This window comes from Phacochoerus africanus, chromosome 3 (assembly GCF_016906955.1).
Source record: "Phacochoerus africanus isolate WHEZ1 chromosome 3, ROS_Pafr_v1, whole genome shotgun sequence".
Classification (NCBI taxonomy): Eukaryota; Metazoa; Chordata; class Mammalia; order Artiodactyla; family Suidae; genus Phacochoerus; species Phacochoerus africanus.
Window position 1 is genome coordinate 75631018 of NC_062546.1, and position 18631 is coordinate 75649648.

An 18631-nucleotide genomic window follows, 5' to 3' on the forward strand; every position below is an offset into this window, starting at 1 on the left:
TTTGGTTGAGTTTGATCAATAGATCAGAAAGAGAGAGTGTAAAATCAAAGTAATTCATTCTAATCTCTCTCCAAATGGTTTGCCTCTCTAACAAAGGCTGGTAACTACTCTCACACAATAGGCAGTCTTTTAGATGATTGCCGTGAATGTTGTTCTTTTCAAGTTGGGTGGACACTAATGTCATTTAAATATTATGTATTTGTTTTTCAAACTCAGGCATGTTAAATATAGCCATCTATTCTTAAGTTAAATATTTCTCAGTTTTAAGTCAATGATTTACCATATCATCATTCTCTCCCAGGCTAAAGCAACTGCAATTGTTTCTTTCCAATCTGCAACACTTTGTCATGCCTGCCTCTGGTAGGGGCCAAGTTGTCATTTCTCATAATAATCATTTATGATCTTGTCTGTGAGGCAATCAGCTGGGGTGTTTGGGAAGCCTCCTGTTTGCTTGGCTTTTAAATTGTTTGGTTTAACATTTAGCATCTGGGGGTTGGAAATATATTTTCTGGCTTATAAAACTGAATATTTTTTTTTTTTATTTCTTGATTGGTTCCAGTGCTTCTACCAATGAAGCATCAGTGAACTTTAAAGATAGGAAAGACATATTTTTAACGACTAAATTCTTGACATATAACCTCAAGTCAATGTGGATTACCACTTTAATTGTCCCTCTCTGAGGATACACATGAGATTAAATGACTGTGTCAAGAAATGCATTATCTGAAAGAACATGAATATTTTGAAATGTGAATGTATTTATAGGCTCAAGGTGAAAGTGCCTGAAAATTATGCCATCATGGTCTTGATAACATGGTAGAGTTCAGTTTATGATGACAAAGCTTCTGCCTTATAAATAAAGATGCTGATTAGGCTTGCAAGATGCAGCATTTATGAAATTATGATAAAAATGTTTGACATGGAGATGAGAAAGTTTAATTTAGTGGATTCCACTCCTCTTTTCCAAGTGGAAATCTAACCAATGAAATAAGATGTCTATGGTCAGCTCAATCCTTAGTGGAACATATTATACCTAATGAAAATAACATGCATAATCATAGACTGAAGTTAATGTTACTCCTCACTCCTTCCTCTATGTCAGCAGAAGTAGAGAAGTAAACTACTAGGCTCAAGTAATATTAAAATTCATAAAAGTTGTTGTATACCCAATGACTTTCTGTAATAACATAGAAAAACTTCATTGTCATGAGAATATTCCTTATCTATAAACATAATTATTTTTATACTTAACTAATACTGTTTATTCTTCATCTTTTCTGATTCAGCAATGTTACTGTCTGTTTTGTTCATAAAAATATGATACTGAATAGAAAGGGGATCAAAAAATTACTACTAGAGAAATTACTGAAAAAGCATAGATTTAATAATGACATAATAGATCTTCTATTATGAGAGTTTCTCCAGTCTCTTTAACTGAGGCAGATTTTATATATAAAATTTAGTTTGAATCTTAGTTGCTTTGGGTCTGAAATAGCTTTAAATCACTGAGGAAATCTGTGAATTTGGGCTGATTACATAAGCTTGTTAAACTTCAATCCCCTCAGTAGAATGTAGATTGAAAGAGTGTAGATTAGTGTGCTATTAGATATGATACATATAATACCTACACACCCTGTACATTGTAGTCATTCATGAAGTGTTAGATCTTACCGTTTACTAAAAAAAATGGTAAAACGATGAAGGAATGAATGAGTGACAAAAATGTCGGTTCTGGTTAAAAAATGACATAGAGAGTCCTTAATTTGTAAACACTGCTCTAATATTTGTATTTTTCATTTTTATTGCTCAAAATACCAAAAATATTATCTTTAGTCTGGACATATCCAGTTGATTCTTAATTGGTCTCCCTGAAACTCTTTTTGTTCTTATCTAATCTAGTCTCTACACCAGAGGCAAAATAACCTTTAAACTACAAACCAATAATGACATTAGTGTGCTTAAAAAAATCTTAGTAATTCTGTTACTTTCAGAACAGAACTCAGACTCACAACCATGGCCTATAGGAAGGAAGGTCCTATGTGATTGCCCTTCTGGCCTTGCTCACCACGCTCATCATGGGGTCTTCTCCCCAGGTGTCTGAGTGATTATCACACTCACCTTTTGTTCTTTTCCCAGCATTTCATGTCTCCCTCTTCTTTTTGGCTTTGGCACCATATTTTCCCTCTGCCCAAAACTTTCTTCTCTTTCCTTCTATTGCCTATTTAACCATTGCATTTCTCAGAAAACTCTTCCCAGTTTTTCAAATTTAAAAAAAAAATTTTTTAGGGCCACACCTGCAGCATGCAGAAGCTTCCAAGCTAGGATTCAAATCAGAGCTGCAGCTGCTCGCCTATGCCACAGCCACAGCAATGTGGGATCTGAGCTGCATCTGTGACCTACACCACAGCTCACTCACGGCAATGCCAGATCTTTAACCCACTGAGAGAGGACAGGGATCAAAGCTGCATCCTCATGGATACTAGTGGATTTGTTAGCACTGAGCCACAAAGGGAACTCCAGTCATCATTGTCTTAACAAGCAATCTTTTCTTCGTTATGTTGATTTAAAAACTATGTATTGAAATTTAAAATGGATATACATACATCTTAAGGCCTGGCTCTTCAAAAAGGAGCAAGTAAAACTGTCTTAATCAGCTTTGCCTGCTATAACAAAATACCACAGATTGGGTGGTTTAAACAATAGACATTTATTTCTTTTGTTGTTGTTGTTGTTATTGTTGTTGCTATTTCTTGGGCCGCTTCCCGCGGCATATGGAGGTTCCCAGGCTAGGGGTTGAATCGGAGCTGTAGCCACCGGCCTACGCCAGAGCCACAGCAACGCAGGATCCGAGCCGCGTCTGCGACCTACACCACAGCTCACGGCAACACCGGATCCTTAACCCACTGAGCAAGGGCAGGGACGGAACCCGCAACCTCATGGTTCCTAGTCGGATTCGTTAACCACTGCGCCATGACGGGAACTCCCTAGACATTTATTTCTAACTGTTCTAGAGGTTGGAAAATCCGAGATCAGCATACCAGCATGTTTGGCTCAAGTGACAGCTCTCTTCCTGGCTTGCAGGTGGCTACTTTCTTGCTGTCTATCTTAATATGAAGGAGAAGGGAGATCTTTTACTGTTCTGATAAGGACAGTAATCAAATCACAGGGGCCTCACCCTCATAATCTCATTTAAACTTAATTACCTCCCAAAGGTTCTACCTACAAGTATCAGATTGTGTATTAATATTTCAACATATGGGAGTTCCCACTGTGGCTCAGCAGTAAGGAACCCAACCAAGTATCCATGAGGATGTGGGTTCAATCCCTGGCCTCACTCAGTGGGTTAAGGATCTGGTGTTGCAGTGAGCTGTTGGAGGTCACACATGTGGCTTGGCAGCTGTGGTATAGGCCAGCAGCTGCAGCTCCAATTAGACCCATAGCCTAGGAAATTCCATATGCTGTGGGTGCAGCCCTAAAAAGACAAAAAAAAAAAAAAAAGGTTCCAACATATGAATTTCAGGATTCCACAAACATTCAGTCCATAACAATGTTACAGGTGATCTTTTATACTCATGAAATATTGACTAGGTAATAACACATTATTTCCAAAGAAATACAAATGAGGAATATTAAATTAAACTTTTACGCTTCCTAAGTATTACTGGTCTTCTCAGATTTCCAATTGGATAAAAAGCATTTTAGCATTAGTTTTCCACATGCTTCAGTGTGTGTGTGTGTGTGTGTGTCTGCATGTGTGTTTTTGGAGGGATAGAGGTAAGTTGAAAACCAATTTTTTTTTAATTTATTTTATTTTTTTGAAGTTTTATTATTTTTTATTTCTTTATATATATTTTCTACTGTACAGCATAGTGACCCAGTTACATATACATGTATACATTCTTTTTTCTCACATTACATGTTCCATCATAATTGACTAGGCAGAGTTCCCAGTGCTACACAGCAGGATCCCATTGCTAATCTATCCCAAAGGCAACATTCTGCATCTATTTACCCCAAGCTCCAAGTCCCTCCCACTCCCTCCCCTTCCCCCTTGTCAAACACAAGTCTATTCTTCAAGTCCATGATTTTATTTTCTGTGGAAACTCCTGGAAGAGAACATAGGCAAAACATTCTCTGACATCAACCTTACAAATGTTTTCTCAGGTCAGTCTCCCAAAGCAATAGAAATAAGAGCAAAAATAAACCAATGGGGCCTAAGCAAACTGAAAAGCTTTTCCACAGCAAAGGAAACCAAAAAGAAAACAAAAAGACAACTTACAGAATAGGAGAAAATAGTTTCAAATGATGCAACTGACAAGGGCCTAATCTCTAAAATATACAAGCAACAAATACAACTCAACAGCAAAAAAACCAACTACCCAATGGAAAAATGGGCAAAAGACCTGAATAGACATTTCTCCAAGGAAGATATATAGATGGCCAACAAGCACTTGAAACAATGCTCAACATCACTGATTGTTAGAGAAATGCAAATCAAAACTACCATGAGATACCACCTCACACCAGTCAGAATGGCCATCATTAGTAAGTCCACAAATAACAAGTGGTGGAGGGAGTATGGAGAAAAGGGAACCCTCCTGCACTGTTGGTGGGAATGTAAGCTGGTACAACCACTATGGAGAACAGTATAGAGGTTATTGTAGAAAACTATACATAGAACTACCATATGACCCAGCAATCCCACTCTTGGGCATATATCTGGACAAAATTCTACTTAAAAAATACACACGCACCCACATGTTCATTGCCGTACTATTCACAATAGCCAAGACAGGGAAACAACCCAAATGTTCACTGACAGATGATTGGATCAGAAAGATGTGCTATGTATACATAATGGAATACTACTCAGCCATAAAAACAATAAAGTATTGCCATTTGCAGCAATGTGGATGGAACTAGAGACTCTCATCCTGAGTGAAGCAAGTCAGAAAGAGAAATACAAATACCATGATATCACTTATATCTGGAATGTAATATATGGCACAGTTGAACCTTTCCACAGAAAGAAAATCATGGACTTGGAAAACCATTATTATATAGCAACATCCCTTCACTTTGATTAGTAAGATTGTTCTAAGCACAGGAGAACATATAGAAGAATTCTCTTGTAATTTTGTAGAATAGGGTGTTCCAATATATTACAGATTAAGAAAGACATATTTTCTCTCTTTAATGAGATTGAAGTTTGGGAATCATTTCTTTATTTAAGTTAAAATTTTAAAATTGATTTTACTTATAACTCGAGAAACTTTGGACTACTCACGTACCTGTCAATTTATAAAGATAAAAGTAAATATATATTCTTAATCCAAAGTGATAAGTGATTATATCTGTGTGGTAAGATTATTTATTTTCATTTTGTACTTTTTTGTATTTTATAATTCTTGCTTTTTAAAGTGAGCTCCCAATAGCAGCATCAGAAATACATGGAAGTTTGTTAGAAATGAAGAATCTGAGGTGGTACTCCTGACCTAGTGAATCCTAATCTGAATTTTAACAAAATCTCAGGTGAATTGCATGCACTTTAAAACTTGAGAAATATTGCTCTATAGAACATAAATTACTTATATTCTCAGAATGAAAATGAATTGTTTTTATAATAGGGTAATTATAACTGGTATAATTATAAAAATGTAACTGGTATTGAAGAGTTAATTCGGAATGAATGAAGGATGATTTGGGAAATCTAGAAGATGGCATTGTTACTTAACCTCATAGTAATTTAGAGTGTGGTATAGGATGGAGGGGGAGAGAGGGGACTTTTTTTAAAATTACCACATTCCCTAGATTATGTTTTCTCCAAACTATATCCATTTAGTAGTCAGCAAATGACTTAATCCTAGAACTTATAAATTCTTAGGAAGGCAGTATGTAGCACAAGGAAGGGTGGGTTAAATCATTATACACATGTTAAGTTGCATTTAATTTTCCAAAAATTTTTTTCTTCATGACCAGTCCCATGCAGTCATCATTCCTGTGAAAGTTGCTTTTTATTTATTTATTTTTCTGATTATAAGGAAAAGTAACCTAGCTAGGTCTCTGCTTGGCATATTTGATACTCTAAGGCCAAAGAATCAAATTATTATATTTATTTCTAAAAAGCTATTCCTATTGAGGTTTTAAATTTGATTTTTATATAAAAATGATTATTTTATAATAGATCTGGTGGCAAAAATTACAAAAGTTAATATCTGACAGCAAAATTAAACAAATACAAGTATATATATGTATATATAACATACTATATATATATACAAATAGTGATAGAAGAAGGATGTTCAAAGCATTTCTGAATATATACTTATAACAGCCCTGTAAAGTTGTTGAAACAGATTTTAATACACCCTATTTTAGGAATAAGCGAACCAAAATTAAAAAAAAGAAACCTCTTCCTCAAATCCACTATGCTTAAAAATGACCATGCTACCATTTGAATGTAGGTCTTCTGAGGGCTTTCCATTATACCACAGTGATTTATAAAATGGAGATAACTGAGTAAATTCTGTAGTTCTGAATTGGATGTTAATTATCAAGCCCCCTCCCAATTAGGATGTTGGAAGGGGGAAAAAAAAACGAAATAAAACACATTTCTTTATTCGAAGTATGCTACAACACCTCCCTTCATGTAATTTGTCCCCAATAGAGAGGCAAAGATTTCCTCTAAATGAAACCAAACAAAATCAAGTAAACTACATCAATACTTTTAAAATTGGTTGAAGTTTCTGCTGCCTTAAAGGCAAATTATTGTAGATTTCTTTGCTTCTTTAAGATTTAGCGTTCTTTTTTTCTCCCCTTTTTCATATATTTACTGTTCCATTCCTAAAATGATGTCTCATCTCTTTGCTACTGAGTAAATTATCGGTTACATTCTTATGGAAACCTGAGCATTTCATTCAACTAAGAAGTGTGTGCTCATATTTAGACCATCACCCTGTTCATTCACTAATTTCCTAAAGAGTTCAGAGGTACTATTTGGTCAGGCCACTCCTGTGATTTAGGTGTAGAGGCAAAAGCTAAATAAAACGTATAGACAAGAAATTCATCTATTTTCTGATATATCCTATCCTTCCAAATACAATGTCACATATACTTAATATTACTTCTGAAAATATTTTATGTGCATTCTTGGCCTTTATTTTACAAAAATTAGATATGATTGACATACACTAAAGTGTAAATATTTAAATTTTAAAAGTTAACACACACACACATACACATATTACCTGTGAATCCATCATCACATGAAGATAATGAGCATATATATGACCTCTGTACATTTCTTCATTTTTCTTTATACCTCTTCTTTTTTCACCCTACCCCTTCTCTTTCTGTCCACAGGAAACAGTGTTTTTGTATCACTACAGAATAGTTTACATTTTGTAAAAGTTTAAATTAGTGGTATCATATACTTTGTACTCCTTTGAAGTCTTTCACTAGGCATAATGATTTTGAAATCCATCCACATTGTTACATGTATTAATAATTCATCTTTTTTTTTCCTCAGTCCTATTGGACTGAGTGTTAGGGGAAAAAAAAATATCCGTGACTCTTGTTAAAACAGTAAAGCAGACTTTATTCAGGACTATCAGGACAGGTATAGAGACTTTTGCAGTAGAGGACAGAGATTGGGCTCAATTCCAAACATAAGGAAAAGTAGAAATGTATAGCCAGGGAGCAAATGAGCTATGGGTAGATGGACAATTCCTAACAGGAAATATCAGAAGTAAAGGGGGAATTCTTGTCAAACTGACCTAACAAGATTCTTGGTGAAGACAGGCCTAGTTGTCAGACTTCACCAGGACAGTCAGGGATGAGGAATTTGGTCAGATATCAAGATATCAGATACTGAGAGTGAGCGTTTCTAGGTGAAATGGTTTAACAGGTTTCTTGCCAAAATTAGGCTCCTGATAACATGCCAAGTGTTCAGAGAAGCCTGACGAGAGTTTGGTCAAGGAGAGAATCTTTATGATATGGGTATATGCAACTTGTTAATGCATTCACCTGTATGTGGACATTTAGTGGCTTCTAGTTAGTGCTTATTGCAAATCAATCTGCAATGAACATTTGTGAACAAATCCTTACACTAATATATGCTTTCATTTACTTGGGTAACTAAATACTTAATAGAAGGGTAGATCATATGCAAGTTATATGCTTAATTTTTACAGAAAAGGCCAAATCATTTTCCAAATTGGTTGTGCCATTATATATTCCTACAAGTACCTCCACATCCCCACCAACACTTAATGTGGTCAGTATTTAGCCAATCTAAGAGTTGTGTGATATTTTTAATTTGCATTTCCCTAATGTCTAACATGTTGATAATTTCCTTAAGTGCTTAATTTTCTTATGTATATCTTCTTTAAAACAAGCAATATTTATTTTATTATGTCAAATTAAGATATGTATTCAAAATATTATTAGTCAAAAATCACAGTAGAAATTTTGTAGAAATGGACAAACCGATGTTAAAATGTACATTGAAATGCCAAAGCCCTAGAATAACCAATATACTTTTTAAAAAATATAGTTGATTTACAATGTTTCTTCAGTTTCTGTTGTCCAGCAAAGTGATCCAGTCACACATAGTTCCCTGTGCTATACAGTAGGGCCCCATTGCCCATCCATTCCAAATGTAACAGTTTGTGTCCAAAAACCCCAAACTGCCAGTCCATCTCACTCCCTCCCCCCATCTCCCCGGGAACAAGTCTGCACTCCTTTGGCCATGAACTGTTTCTGTTTTGCATATAGGATCATCTGTGCCATAGTTTATGCTTTTTTTTTTTTTTTTTTTGCTTTGGAGGTTCCCAGGCTGGGGGTCCAATCAGAGCTACAGCTGCCGACCTATACCACAGCCACAGCGATGCGGGATCTGAGCCACATCTTCGACCTACACCACAGCTCACAGCAACACCAGATCCCCAACCCACTGAGCAAGGCCAGGGATGAAACTCGCAACCCCAAGGTTCCTAGTCGGATTTGTTTCCACTGTGCCACAATGGGAACTCCTGTGCCATATTTTAGATTCCACAAATAAGTGATATCATGTGGTATTTATCCTTTTCCTTCTGGCTTACTGCACTTAGTATGAGAATCTCTAGTTCCATTCATGTTGCTATAAATGGCATTAGTTTGTCTTCTGTTATGGCTGAGTAGTATTACATTGTATATATGAACCATGTCTTCTTAATCAATGGATGTTTAGATTGTTTCTCTCTTGGATATTGTGAATAGAACTGTAATGAACATAGGTGTGCATTTCTTCTTTAATAAATTTTTTTTCAAAAAAAATTTGTCAATTCTTTGTTGGGTTACTTGTTCATTTTATTACTGGGTTTTGAGAGTTCTTTATATTCCTGAATATAAATCCTTTTCTAGACCTATGATTTGAAAATATTTTTTCATAGTTTGTGTCTTACCTTTTCTTTGTCCTACCAGTGTCATTTGAGGAGTAGCTTTATATTTTAAGTTCAACATATCAATATTTTTAATGGTTTAACTTATCAATCTTTTGATGTCACACCTAAGAACTCTTTGCCTAACAAATTTGTAAAGATTTTCTCCCATGTTTTCCTCTAGAAGTTATGTAGTTTTACATTTTATATTTAGTAAATCTATTTGCTGTTAATTTTTGTATATGGGTGGCAGTTCATTTCTTGCATATGTCTATTCAGTTGTTCCAATATCATTTGTTGAAAAATTATCCTATTTCTTGAATAGCCTTTGCCCTCATGTTGAAAATTGGTTATCTATATACATACAGGCCTGTTTGTGAACTTTTCCATTTTATTGATATTGATGTATTTCTCTATCCTTTGCCAATGCCACATTGTCTGGATAACTGAAAATTTATAATGTCTTGAAAGAAGGTAGGGCTTCTCCTGCAGCTTTTTTTTTGTCATTTTTTTTGCTACTCTAGATTTTTTTGCATTTCTACATGAATTTTGGAATAATCATGCCAATTTTAAAATATTGTCTGCAGGAGTTTTATTGAAATAGATATAATTTATCATTTGAGGATATCTTAACATATTGAATCTTGTAAATCATGAATAAGGCCTATCTCTTTAATTTTTGTTAATTTCTGTTAGTAATATTTTTGTAGTTTTCAGGTTCTTGTACATTTTTCATATTTATTGCTAAGTAATTTATCTGTTGATACTATTATAAAAAGTTTTAAATTTTTATTGCTAGTATATAGAAATATAATTGATTTTTAGGGCAATCATGTATCTCAATCTTACTAAATTTATTAGTTCAAGCAGATTTTTTTTTTTTAAATAGAGTCTGTTGGAATTTTTATGTAGAGGATTTTGTCACCTGCTAATAAATATACCTTAGCTTCTCTCCCCAGTCTGAATGCTTTTTATATTTGTTTTCTTATCTTAGTATACTGGTTAGAAATGCTAGGAAATGTTGGGTAGAAGTAATAAGAATGATAATTTTTGTCTCATCATTCCTAGTTTTATTAATTAATTAATTAGTTAATAGTTTATTGGCTATGTCCATGGCATGTGGAAGTTCTCCAGCCAGAGACTGAATCTGTGACACAGTAGTGATGTGAGCCACAGAAATGGCAATGCTGGATCCTTAATCTGCAAGGCAACAAATTAACCCCAAGAAGTCGATTTATTTTCTAGTTTTATTTCTAATATTTCTTGTCTGAGTTTTTATCAGAAATATATGGTTAGATCCAACCAATAAATTCCCTGTGTTTATTGACATCTTCATATGAGTTTTCTTTTTGTGTGTGTGTCTGTCAATAGGATAAATTATACTGATAGGCTTTGAAAATGTTAAGTAAATCTGTGTTCCTTGAGTAACCCCCACTTCACCCATATATGTATTATCCACTTCATTGATCTCAAAGTACCGTCATATAGTTTCATTGATTTTCCTCTAATTTTTTTCTTGTTTTCTATTTTTTTTCTTTCTCTTCCAAACTTTATTTTGTTTTCCTATCTTTACTTTGGAGTTAACTTACCTTTTCTCCTCTCCTTAAGGTGGAAGCTGAGGTCATTAATTTGAAATTTTTCCTCTTTTTCATTTTTTTTTCCCATGGTAGCTTAGTGGTTAAAATTTTCATATTACCATTAAAACTCTTTTGAGATTTCACTGGGAAACGGTTAAACTACCTGGAAACAGTTTGTTCGTTTTGGGACTTGCTAGTAAGGTTGGAGCAGTTCCCCACTGCTAAGGCAAAACTCTTCCAGGTACTCTCTGTGTCCCATGACTTAGAAAGTTTTTAAGTCTGGTTGGCTTTAACAAGTGTGCTTCTTGGACCCATGTAAATTTTGTAAATTCTTCTCCCTAATTCTTTTGCCTGGTTCTTTCACCAGCTTGGAATAGCTGTCTCACACACAGATGTGTGTGCTTAGTATATGGCTGAGTACAGCAGGAGGACCCTGTGCAGATAGCCAGAGTTCTCCCTGTGTTCTCTCTTTTCCAACACTTTGCCTTGTGAGATGTAACCACATTTCCCTCCCATAACGCTCAGCTCCATCCACTCAGAGAATTCCTTCAGCTCTTGGCTTCTTCTGCATTGGGTTGATGCCTGGAATCTCTCTCTGGCTATTCACTGTGGAGGTTATAGGACTCACTCAGTTTTTCTTGTTACTTAGGAATCACTGTCCTTTCTTTACTGATATCCAATGTGTTGAAAAACCTTGTTTTATACAGTTTGTGTAATTTTATAGTTGTTATATTGGGAAGAAAAATCTAGTCCCTTTTATTTCATCTTGGTCTGAGTGAAATTTTTAGTCTTTGCTCTTAAACTGTTATTGCCAATACATGTACATCTAGTTAAATCATTATGTAGTAAGCTTCCTGAAGGAATAACCTGGATCAAATTGTTCCTTATATTCTGTATATAATTCTGAGAGCTTGATAGGTGTTCACTATATATCTAATGATTTCTTAAGATAAATAAATGTTACTAAATAAGAGTGTTTAATCTCATTTCTGTCTTGATTTTGGTTTATAACACTAAAAATATACAACCGTTTATTTTTATTTTTAAATAAACTGGATGATTATTAAATAGAAATATACTTCAAAATGTTAAGTAAATATATTGTAAAAGCTAAGGATGGAAAAGCATTTAAAATAAACTGTGACAGATATTATATTACCTCTAGTGAAATGTATTTTTATCTGAAGATTTCAATTGATTAAAATTTTTTTTTTTTTTTTTTTTTGCTTTTTAGGGCTCTACTTGCGGCATATAGAAATTACCAGGCTAGGAGGGCCAATCAGAGCTACAGCTGCTGGCCACAGCCACAGCAACATCAAATCTGAGCCACATCTGTGACCTACATCACAGCTTATGGCCATGCCAGATTCTAAACTCACTGAGTGAGGCCAGGGGTCGAACTCATGTCCTCATGGATACTAGTTGAGTTTATAACATTCTGAGCCACAATAGGAACTCCCAAAATAAATGGATCTCAATCTCTTAATTTTTTGAAGCAAAAACAGATGTGGATACCTTCCTTAAAAATATATTTTACTTTATTGCAGGTGATTGTCAAAACTGGGCCAGGGACTTTTCTCAGTCTGGCTGTGTATGACAATTATATCTTCTGGTCAGACTGGGGAAGAAGAGCTATCCTGCGTTCCAGCAAGTACACAGGAGGAGATACAAAAATTCTTCGTTCTGATATTCCACATCAGCCAATGGGAATCATAGCTGTTGCCAATGACACCAATAGCTGTAAGTCACAATAGAAAGCAAATTTATTTCTTAATTATATAATTTCTCAAAACATGAATCTGTTTCTTACTTACCTACTAAGTAATACTTAGTAGCAGTTTGTTTTCTTACTGTTCCTAGAGCTGGCCTTTAGGCTTTGACTGTTCAGTATATTGAAATTATGTGAAGATTTATGGAAAATTTGTAGATCTTAATTTATCACCAGAGGAACAATTCATCTTTAATGATTTGTTTCTGAAATTCTTTTTCATGCTTGCTCACTGATATTTTGAACATTCAAATCAATTCATTTCCAAGAAAATAATACTTGTTGATAAATAAGCTTTATATCTGGCCTTAAAAATTCTTTAATCACTGGCATAGCTACAAAATTGCAGTATGCAATATGTTTCTGGTTTCCAGAGGTACTAGTTCATTGAATGCCACAGCATACTTGACAAATGCTTTGAAAATTTAGAGCTTTGTTGCATATTTCTTAATGTCCTTATCTTTTGAAAAGTTTAGATTTTCAAAGTCCCAAATCTTCCTTGCTGGTGAGATAACTTTGAGAGATTGAGGCTATCTAATAGTTTACTGTTAATCTATATCTAACATAGACCAGGAATTCAACATAAAATATTACCAATAAAACCTCTTCACTTCAGGTGAACTTTCTCCATGTGCAATATTGAATGGAGGTTGTCATGACCTCTGCCTTCTAACTCCTAATGGAAGAGTGAATTGTTCCTGCAGAGGGGATCGAATATTGCTAGAAGACAACAGATGTGTGAGTAAGTAAAGAGAATTGAAATGTGATATGACATAAATGCTCAACATGACACACATGGACATTGAAATTTTTTTCTTATGTTTATGAAGCTGTGCTCTCCTCCAATATTGGAGGACCAATTGGCTTATCACTATTCTGAAAAGAACTCAGTTTACCATTTTACCTTTAGCACCATGTGATAGATAATAAGAACCCAAACTGTGACAAATGTTATCTTTCCCTGGTTGTGGACTAGAAGGTGTTGGGCTAGCTAAAGAAATACCTGCACATGATGACTATCTGAAAACTTGTGGTTATGATTTTGAGAATTTAGTCCATAGCAAAATTAATTAAAGTTGAAATAAGCCAGTTTACAGTCAGTAGCTTAGTTAGCTCTGTAGTAAACCCACTCACAGTTTGTCACAGTATATAAATGAGAAAGAATGGCTCATGCAGCCTATTTTGTAATCATTTCCAAATTGTTAATTAAGAATGTAGCATTGCAGCCTTGTGTGATGTTTATACCTCCCAAAGGCATTACAATCTTTAATTAGTACCATTATAATATATACTTATTAACAGCTAAGTTTCCAAAACTGTATTTACTATAACTAAGGGTTCAACTGTTCCAATATTGCCATGAAAAAGTACCCAGCATCATAAAAAAGGTTAATTACTCTTTAATATTAAACCTGTGAGTAAGAAAGATGGGAGAGAAGTATCTTGCTTAGAATGGGTGAGTTCCCTCTTATATCAATTTTTGACATTTTTGTCCTCATCTATATCCTCACCTCATATCTTTCATCTTAGAAAATCCATAAAAATAAATGTCTACATTATAAAAATAAATATCATAAGCTATAAGTGTATTTCATCTTCATCTTTAGTCTTGTTTTGGTCTTTATCTATAAGGAGGATCCCCTCTTTTGCCTCTTTTTTATTTTGCTTTTTAGGGCCACACCTGTGGCCTATGAAAGTTCCTAGACCAGGGGTCAAATCCTAGCTACAGCTGCTGGCCACAGCCACAGCCACAGCAATGCCAGATCTGAGCCAGTGACCTACATCACAGCTCATGGAAATGCTGGATCCTTAACCCACTGAGTGAAGCCAGGAATCAAACCTGCATCCTGATGGATACTGTTGGGTTCATTACTGCTGAGTCACAATGGGAACGTCCCTGTTCTTTATTTTAATATAAACACTTTGACATCATTTTCCTTGCCCTGAAAACTGTACCTAATGTAAGAATATACATGTTTTCTCACTTTGCAAATTGGTATCACAACCCAAAATGGCATCTCTTAGCAAAAGAAGTAAAACACTTTTATTTAAGAATGTGCCAAAGCAAACAAGGGAATGATGCAAATGGTCAGTGAACTTTAAATGAAGATAGTCAATTTCAATAATTTGGGCCACAAATTCCTATATTTCTTCATTACCTAACACTTCCCTGAATTGCTCAGGCAATTGCTTAAATTCTCTCTTTCAGTTTGCCTTTGTGGTTTCAGCAGTAATGGTCTGGATCTGATGCCATCTGTAAGCCTGGAATGTTAGCCATGCGTTAGAATCACTCATGTTTCTTTCACAGGTCACTACAGGCCAGTAGTAAACCAATGCCTTTAGTCAAAACAGCAAGGCTTATTTGTATACAGTGGATGCCTGTCCTTGCTGCAAAGTAGATTAGATACATCTGTCCCTACTAAGCCACCTGCTTCTCACTATTGGTGAAAGGGAATGAATCAGACAGAAAACGATCTTTTAAACAAGCATAGTTGTATTCACATGCAGCTGTAGAACAATATTGGATTCCTCGGAGCTGACAAATCCTTACAGAAGCATCTGGTATCCATGGTGCATTCGTATTGAAATCTTGTGGTCCAGCAGAGAGATGAAAAGTAACTCTTGGCTTCTTCTTATTAAGTCCATCTTTGGGAAGTGGGGATATTTCTAGCATATCTATGTCTACATCTGAATTAGTTTACCCAGAGCAGTTTATGAATGTTAATGGCAACATTACAGGGGTGAAAGGACATTTGCTAACACAGACCTGAAGCAAAGGTGAGAAAATCATTTGTTGTCATAAGTCTTGACAAAAAGATTAGGCAATTCCATTTTATACCACATTGCTAACCTTACTAACACCCATAACAGAAATAAGAATAGCAAATATAATTAGAAAAAGCAATTACCTTGTAAGAGAATTAGAGAACAGCTGAACCACATTTTTTGTTTCTAGAAAGAAGCAGAAAATAAATATTGTTATCAAATGGACATACCTAAGCAAGAATTGTGCTCATATGTTTGTTTTTGCATAATAAACCATATTTATAATGAATAATTTTTGGTTCTTCCCTCAAAGGCACAATGCTTATAAAAGTAAAATAGGTCATTTTCCACTGTTAACAATTAGTTTTCACTAGAAATGAAACATTAAACAGGATGTGTTTAAAATAGACAAAATAAGTTGGAAATGCTAGTAGACTCTCAGTAAGTGGATAAATTTTGTACAGTTCCTGATCTAAGATGATTGTGTGTAGTAGTACCAGCACTCTTCTTTATATGTGTTCCTTTAAGTCAATATTTTTAGATTCCTAATTATTTGTTATTTCCTCTAAGATGAACTTCTACCTTAGCTACTGACCAGGGAAGTTTAGACCACACCAAGAAAAATAAAATTATCACAGTTCCCCCTGCGGCTTAGCCATTTAAGAACCTGATATAGTGTCCTTGAGGATGCGGGTTTGAGCCCTGGCCTCACTCAGTGGGTTAAGGATCCAGTGTTGCTACAAGGTACGTCATAGGTGGCAGACGCAGCTTGAATCTGGTGTTGCTGTGGCTGTGCTGTAGGCCAGCATCTGCAGCTCTGATTTGACCCCTAGCCCGGGGAACTTCCATATGCCGTAGGTGTGGCCCTGAAAAGAAAAATAAAATTATCTTTGGAGAGAGTAACTATCATTGAAAAATTTCAATTATAAGTCATTAATAGGTAGATAAATAGGCAATTATGTAGATATATAAGATACATGTTCTGTTAAAATGAATTACATTCTAATAATAAATAAAACCCTGGAAACTTCAAATAGTATTAATGATTATTTAATTGAATATTCCTAAAATAAATCTTTAAAAATGAGAGTAAATTATATAATTAAGCTATGTTTCCTGCATTAGTAGAGGTAATGAATTTTAATTACCTCCAACATAGTTAATATGGCCAAATTCTACTGTAAAATTATTCAACAAGCAGTGGAGTGAGTACAAGCAGGCAAATAGCATATGATACAATGAAAACATTTCCTTCCAAAAGTTTTCTAATAAATCTACTATTTAAAAATAAAAATAAGTCTATTTTCTCCAAGAGAGACCTTTCTAATATAGGGGTCACATACTGGCATTCCAGCAATGAAACTTCGCAATGAAAAAGCACCTATTTTGTACTTGTGGCAGTTGGCCTATACTCACACCTTGGGCAAACCACATAAAAACTCAGGCTTTTAATTTCTGATGAAAGTCCTGAGATATAGAAGTAGGATAATAATTCTACTTTATTTTTATAATTAAAACTGAGAGATAATTATTTTGGCATCAAATGTGTTTGTTATTGCATAAAACATTGACTTTTTTCCTTTCAGCTAAAAATTCCTCCTGTAACATTTATTCTGAGTTTGAGTGTGGAAATGGAGAGTGTATTGACTACCAGCTCACCTGTGATGGCTTTCCTCATTGTAAAGATAAATCAGATGAAAAACTGCTCTATTGTGGTATGTGTTCAATTGTGATTTGCTTATTTTAGACAAAAGTTTGTAATTCTTTTTGTAGTTTTTGGTGTGACTGTCTCCGTTTGGTTTACATGTATGATTTCCTTACTGCCTCTCATTAGCATGTATGTAAGGTGATTGATTTGGTTTTGTTCTTGCTCAGAGCACCATATCTCTGATCCAATGAACATGATATTTATTCATTGAAGAATTTCCTTATGGTTTTCCATGCATTAAGCACTAGTTTAAATAGAGCAGGAGCCTGTCTGTTGAGCTGCCTAGATATTCATCATTAACAGTGCATTTTAGGCTTACATTCCTAAAAATGTAATTAAGAAGTTTCAGCTATTGGATGGGTAGTGCAGATTTACTCTGCAGCAGAGATCCACCATTAGTCAGCAGGGTGTTTTTGTGTTGATATGAAAGTTTTATTCATTCTATTTTCGCCTCCAGGATTGTCCCAGGAGTAGTGTCCTTAGGTACAAAGGCTGATTGCTTTAGCCATGATCCCCATTAAATATGGAGTTCCACCAGCTGTGCCTCTGTGTAGGACACCAAGTGATAATCAACTATTCCTCTCCCTTGGAAGTAAGACTGGCTTTTGGTCCATAGTAAACAACTGCTGGTTGCCTTCATGGCAACAATATTTTCCCTAAAATTTTATGTCTGTGAAATCATTAATAGTTATTGTAGAAACAATCCAGATTATTTCTAAATTCATCGGATTTATTTTTGTGCTGTGATAGTACTGGTATTCTATGCTCTGCAAAATTTAGGACTCTGGAATTGGTATATTTGACTTCTATTTTTCTCCTTAGTTTCATTATTTGGGTAATAGCTATACCTAAATCATCAAAGTTAAAATGAGGAAGATGGATTTTGGAAAATTCACTGGCAGTTCTCTTACTCTTTTACATTGCAAAATAACACACCCTTGGTTAAAACAGTAGTCAAATATGATTTGTTTATAATTGATATGTAACTAAAATCTGAAGAAATTTGCCTCAAATGACAAATTTCCTTGAATCAACAGATATGTAGTATATAGTATATATATATGAAGTTATGTATATAGTATACATATATAAAGCACATGAATATGTAATACTAATCAGCTTACAAATTCACATTATTATGAATTGGCTTGAGAATATATTTCAGATTATTTTTAACTTCTTAGAAGGCAGGTAATGTTTGTGTGCAAAGGGGTTAGCAAACTTTTTCTATAAAGAGTCAGCTAGTATTTTAGGTTTTGTAGGTCATACATACTCCTGTCACATATTCTATTTTTTTTTTATAATCCTTAAAAAATGTAAAAATCATTCTTAGTTTCAGAGCCATGTAAAAAACAGGCTTACAGGCTGCATTTGGCCTGTGGGCTATAGTTTC

At 34.6% G+C, this 18631-nt stretch overlaps 1 protein-coding gene across 1 annotated transcript in view; it reads left to right on the top strand.

The window, feature by feature from the left end:
• Positions 1 to 18631, top strand: part of LRP1B (LDL receptor related protein 1B) — a 1901444-nt gene that overhangs the window by 1618556 nt on the left and 264257 nt on the right. Inside the window, exons 44-46 of the mRNA XM_047772014.1 lie at positions 12544 to 12736; positions 13381 to 13506; positions 17117 to 17245. Coding sequence (XP_047627970.1) covers positions 12544 to 12736; positions 13381 to 13506; positions 17117 to 17245 — 448 coding nt within the window. The remainder of the gene's footprint in view (positions 1 to 12543; positions 12737 to 13380; positions 13507 to 17116; positions 17246 to 18631) is intronic.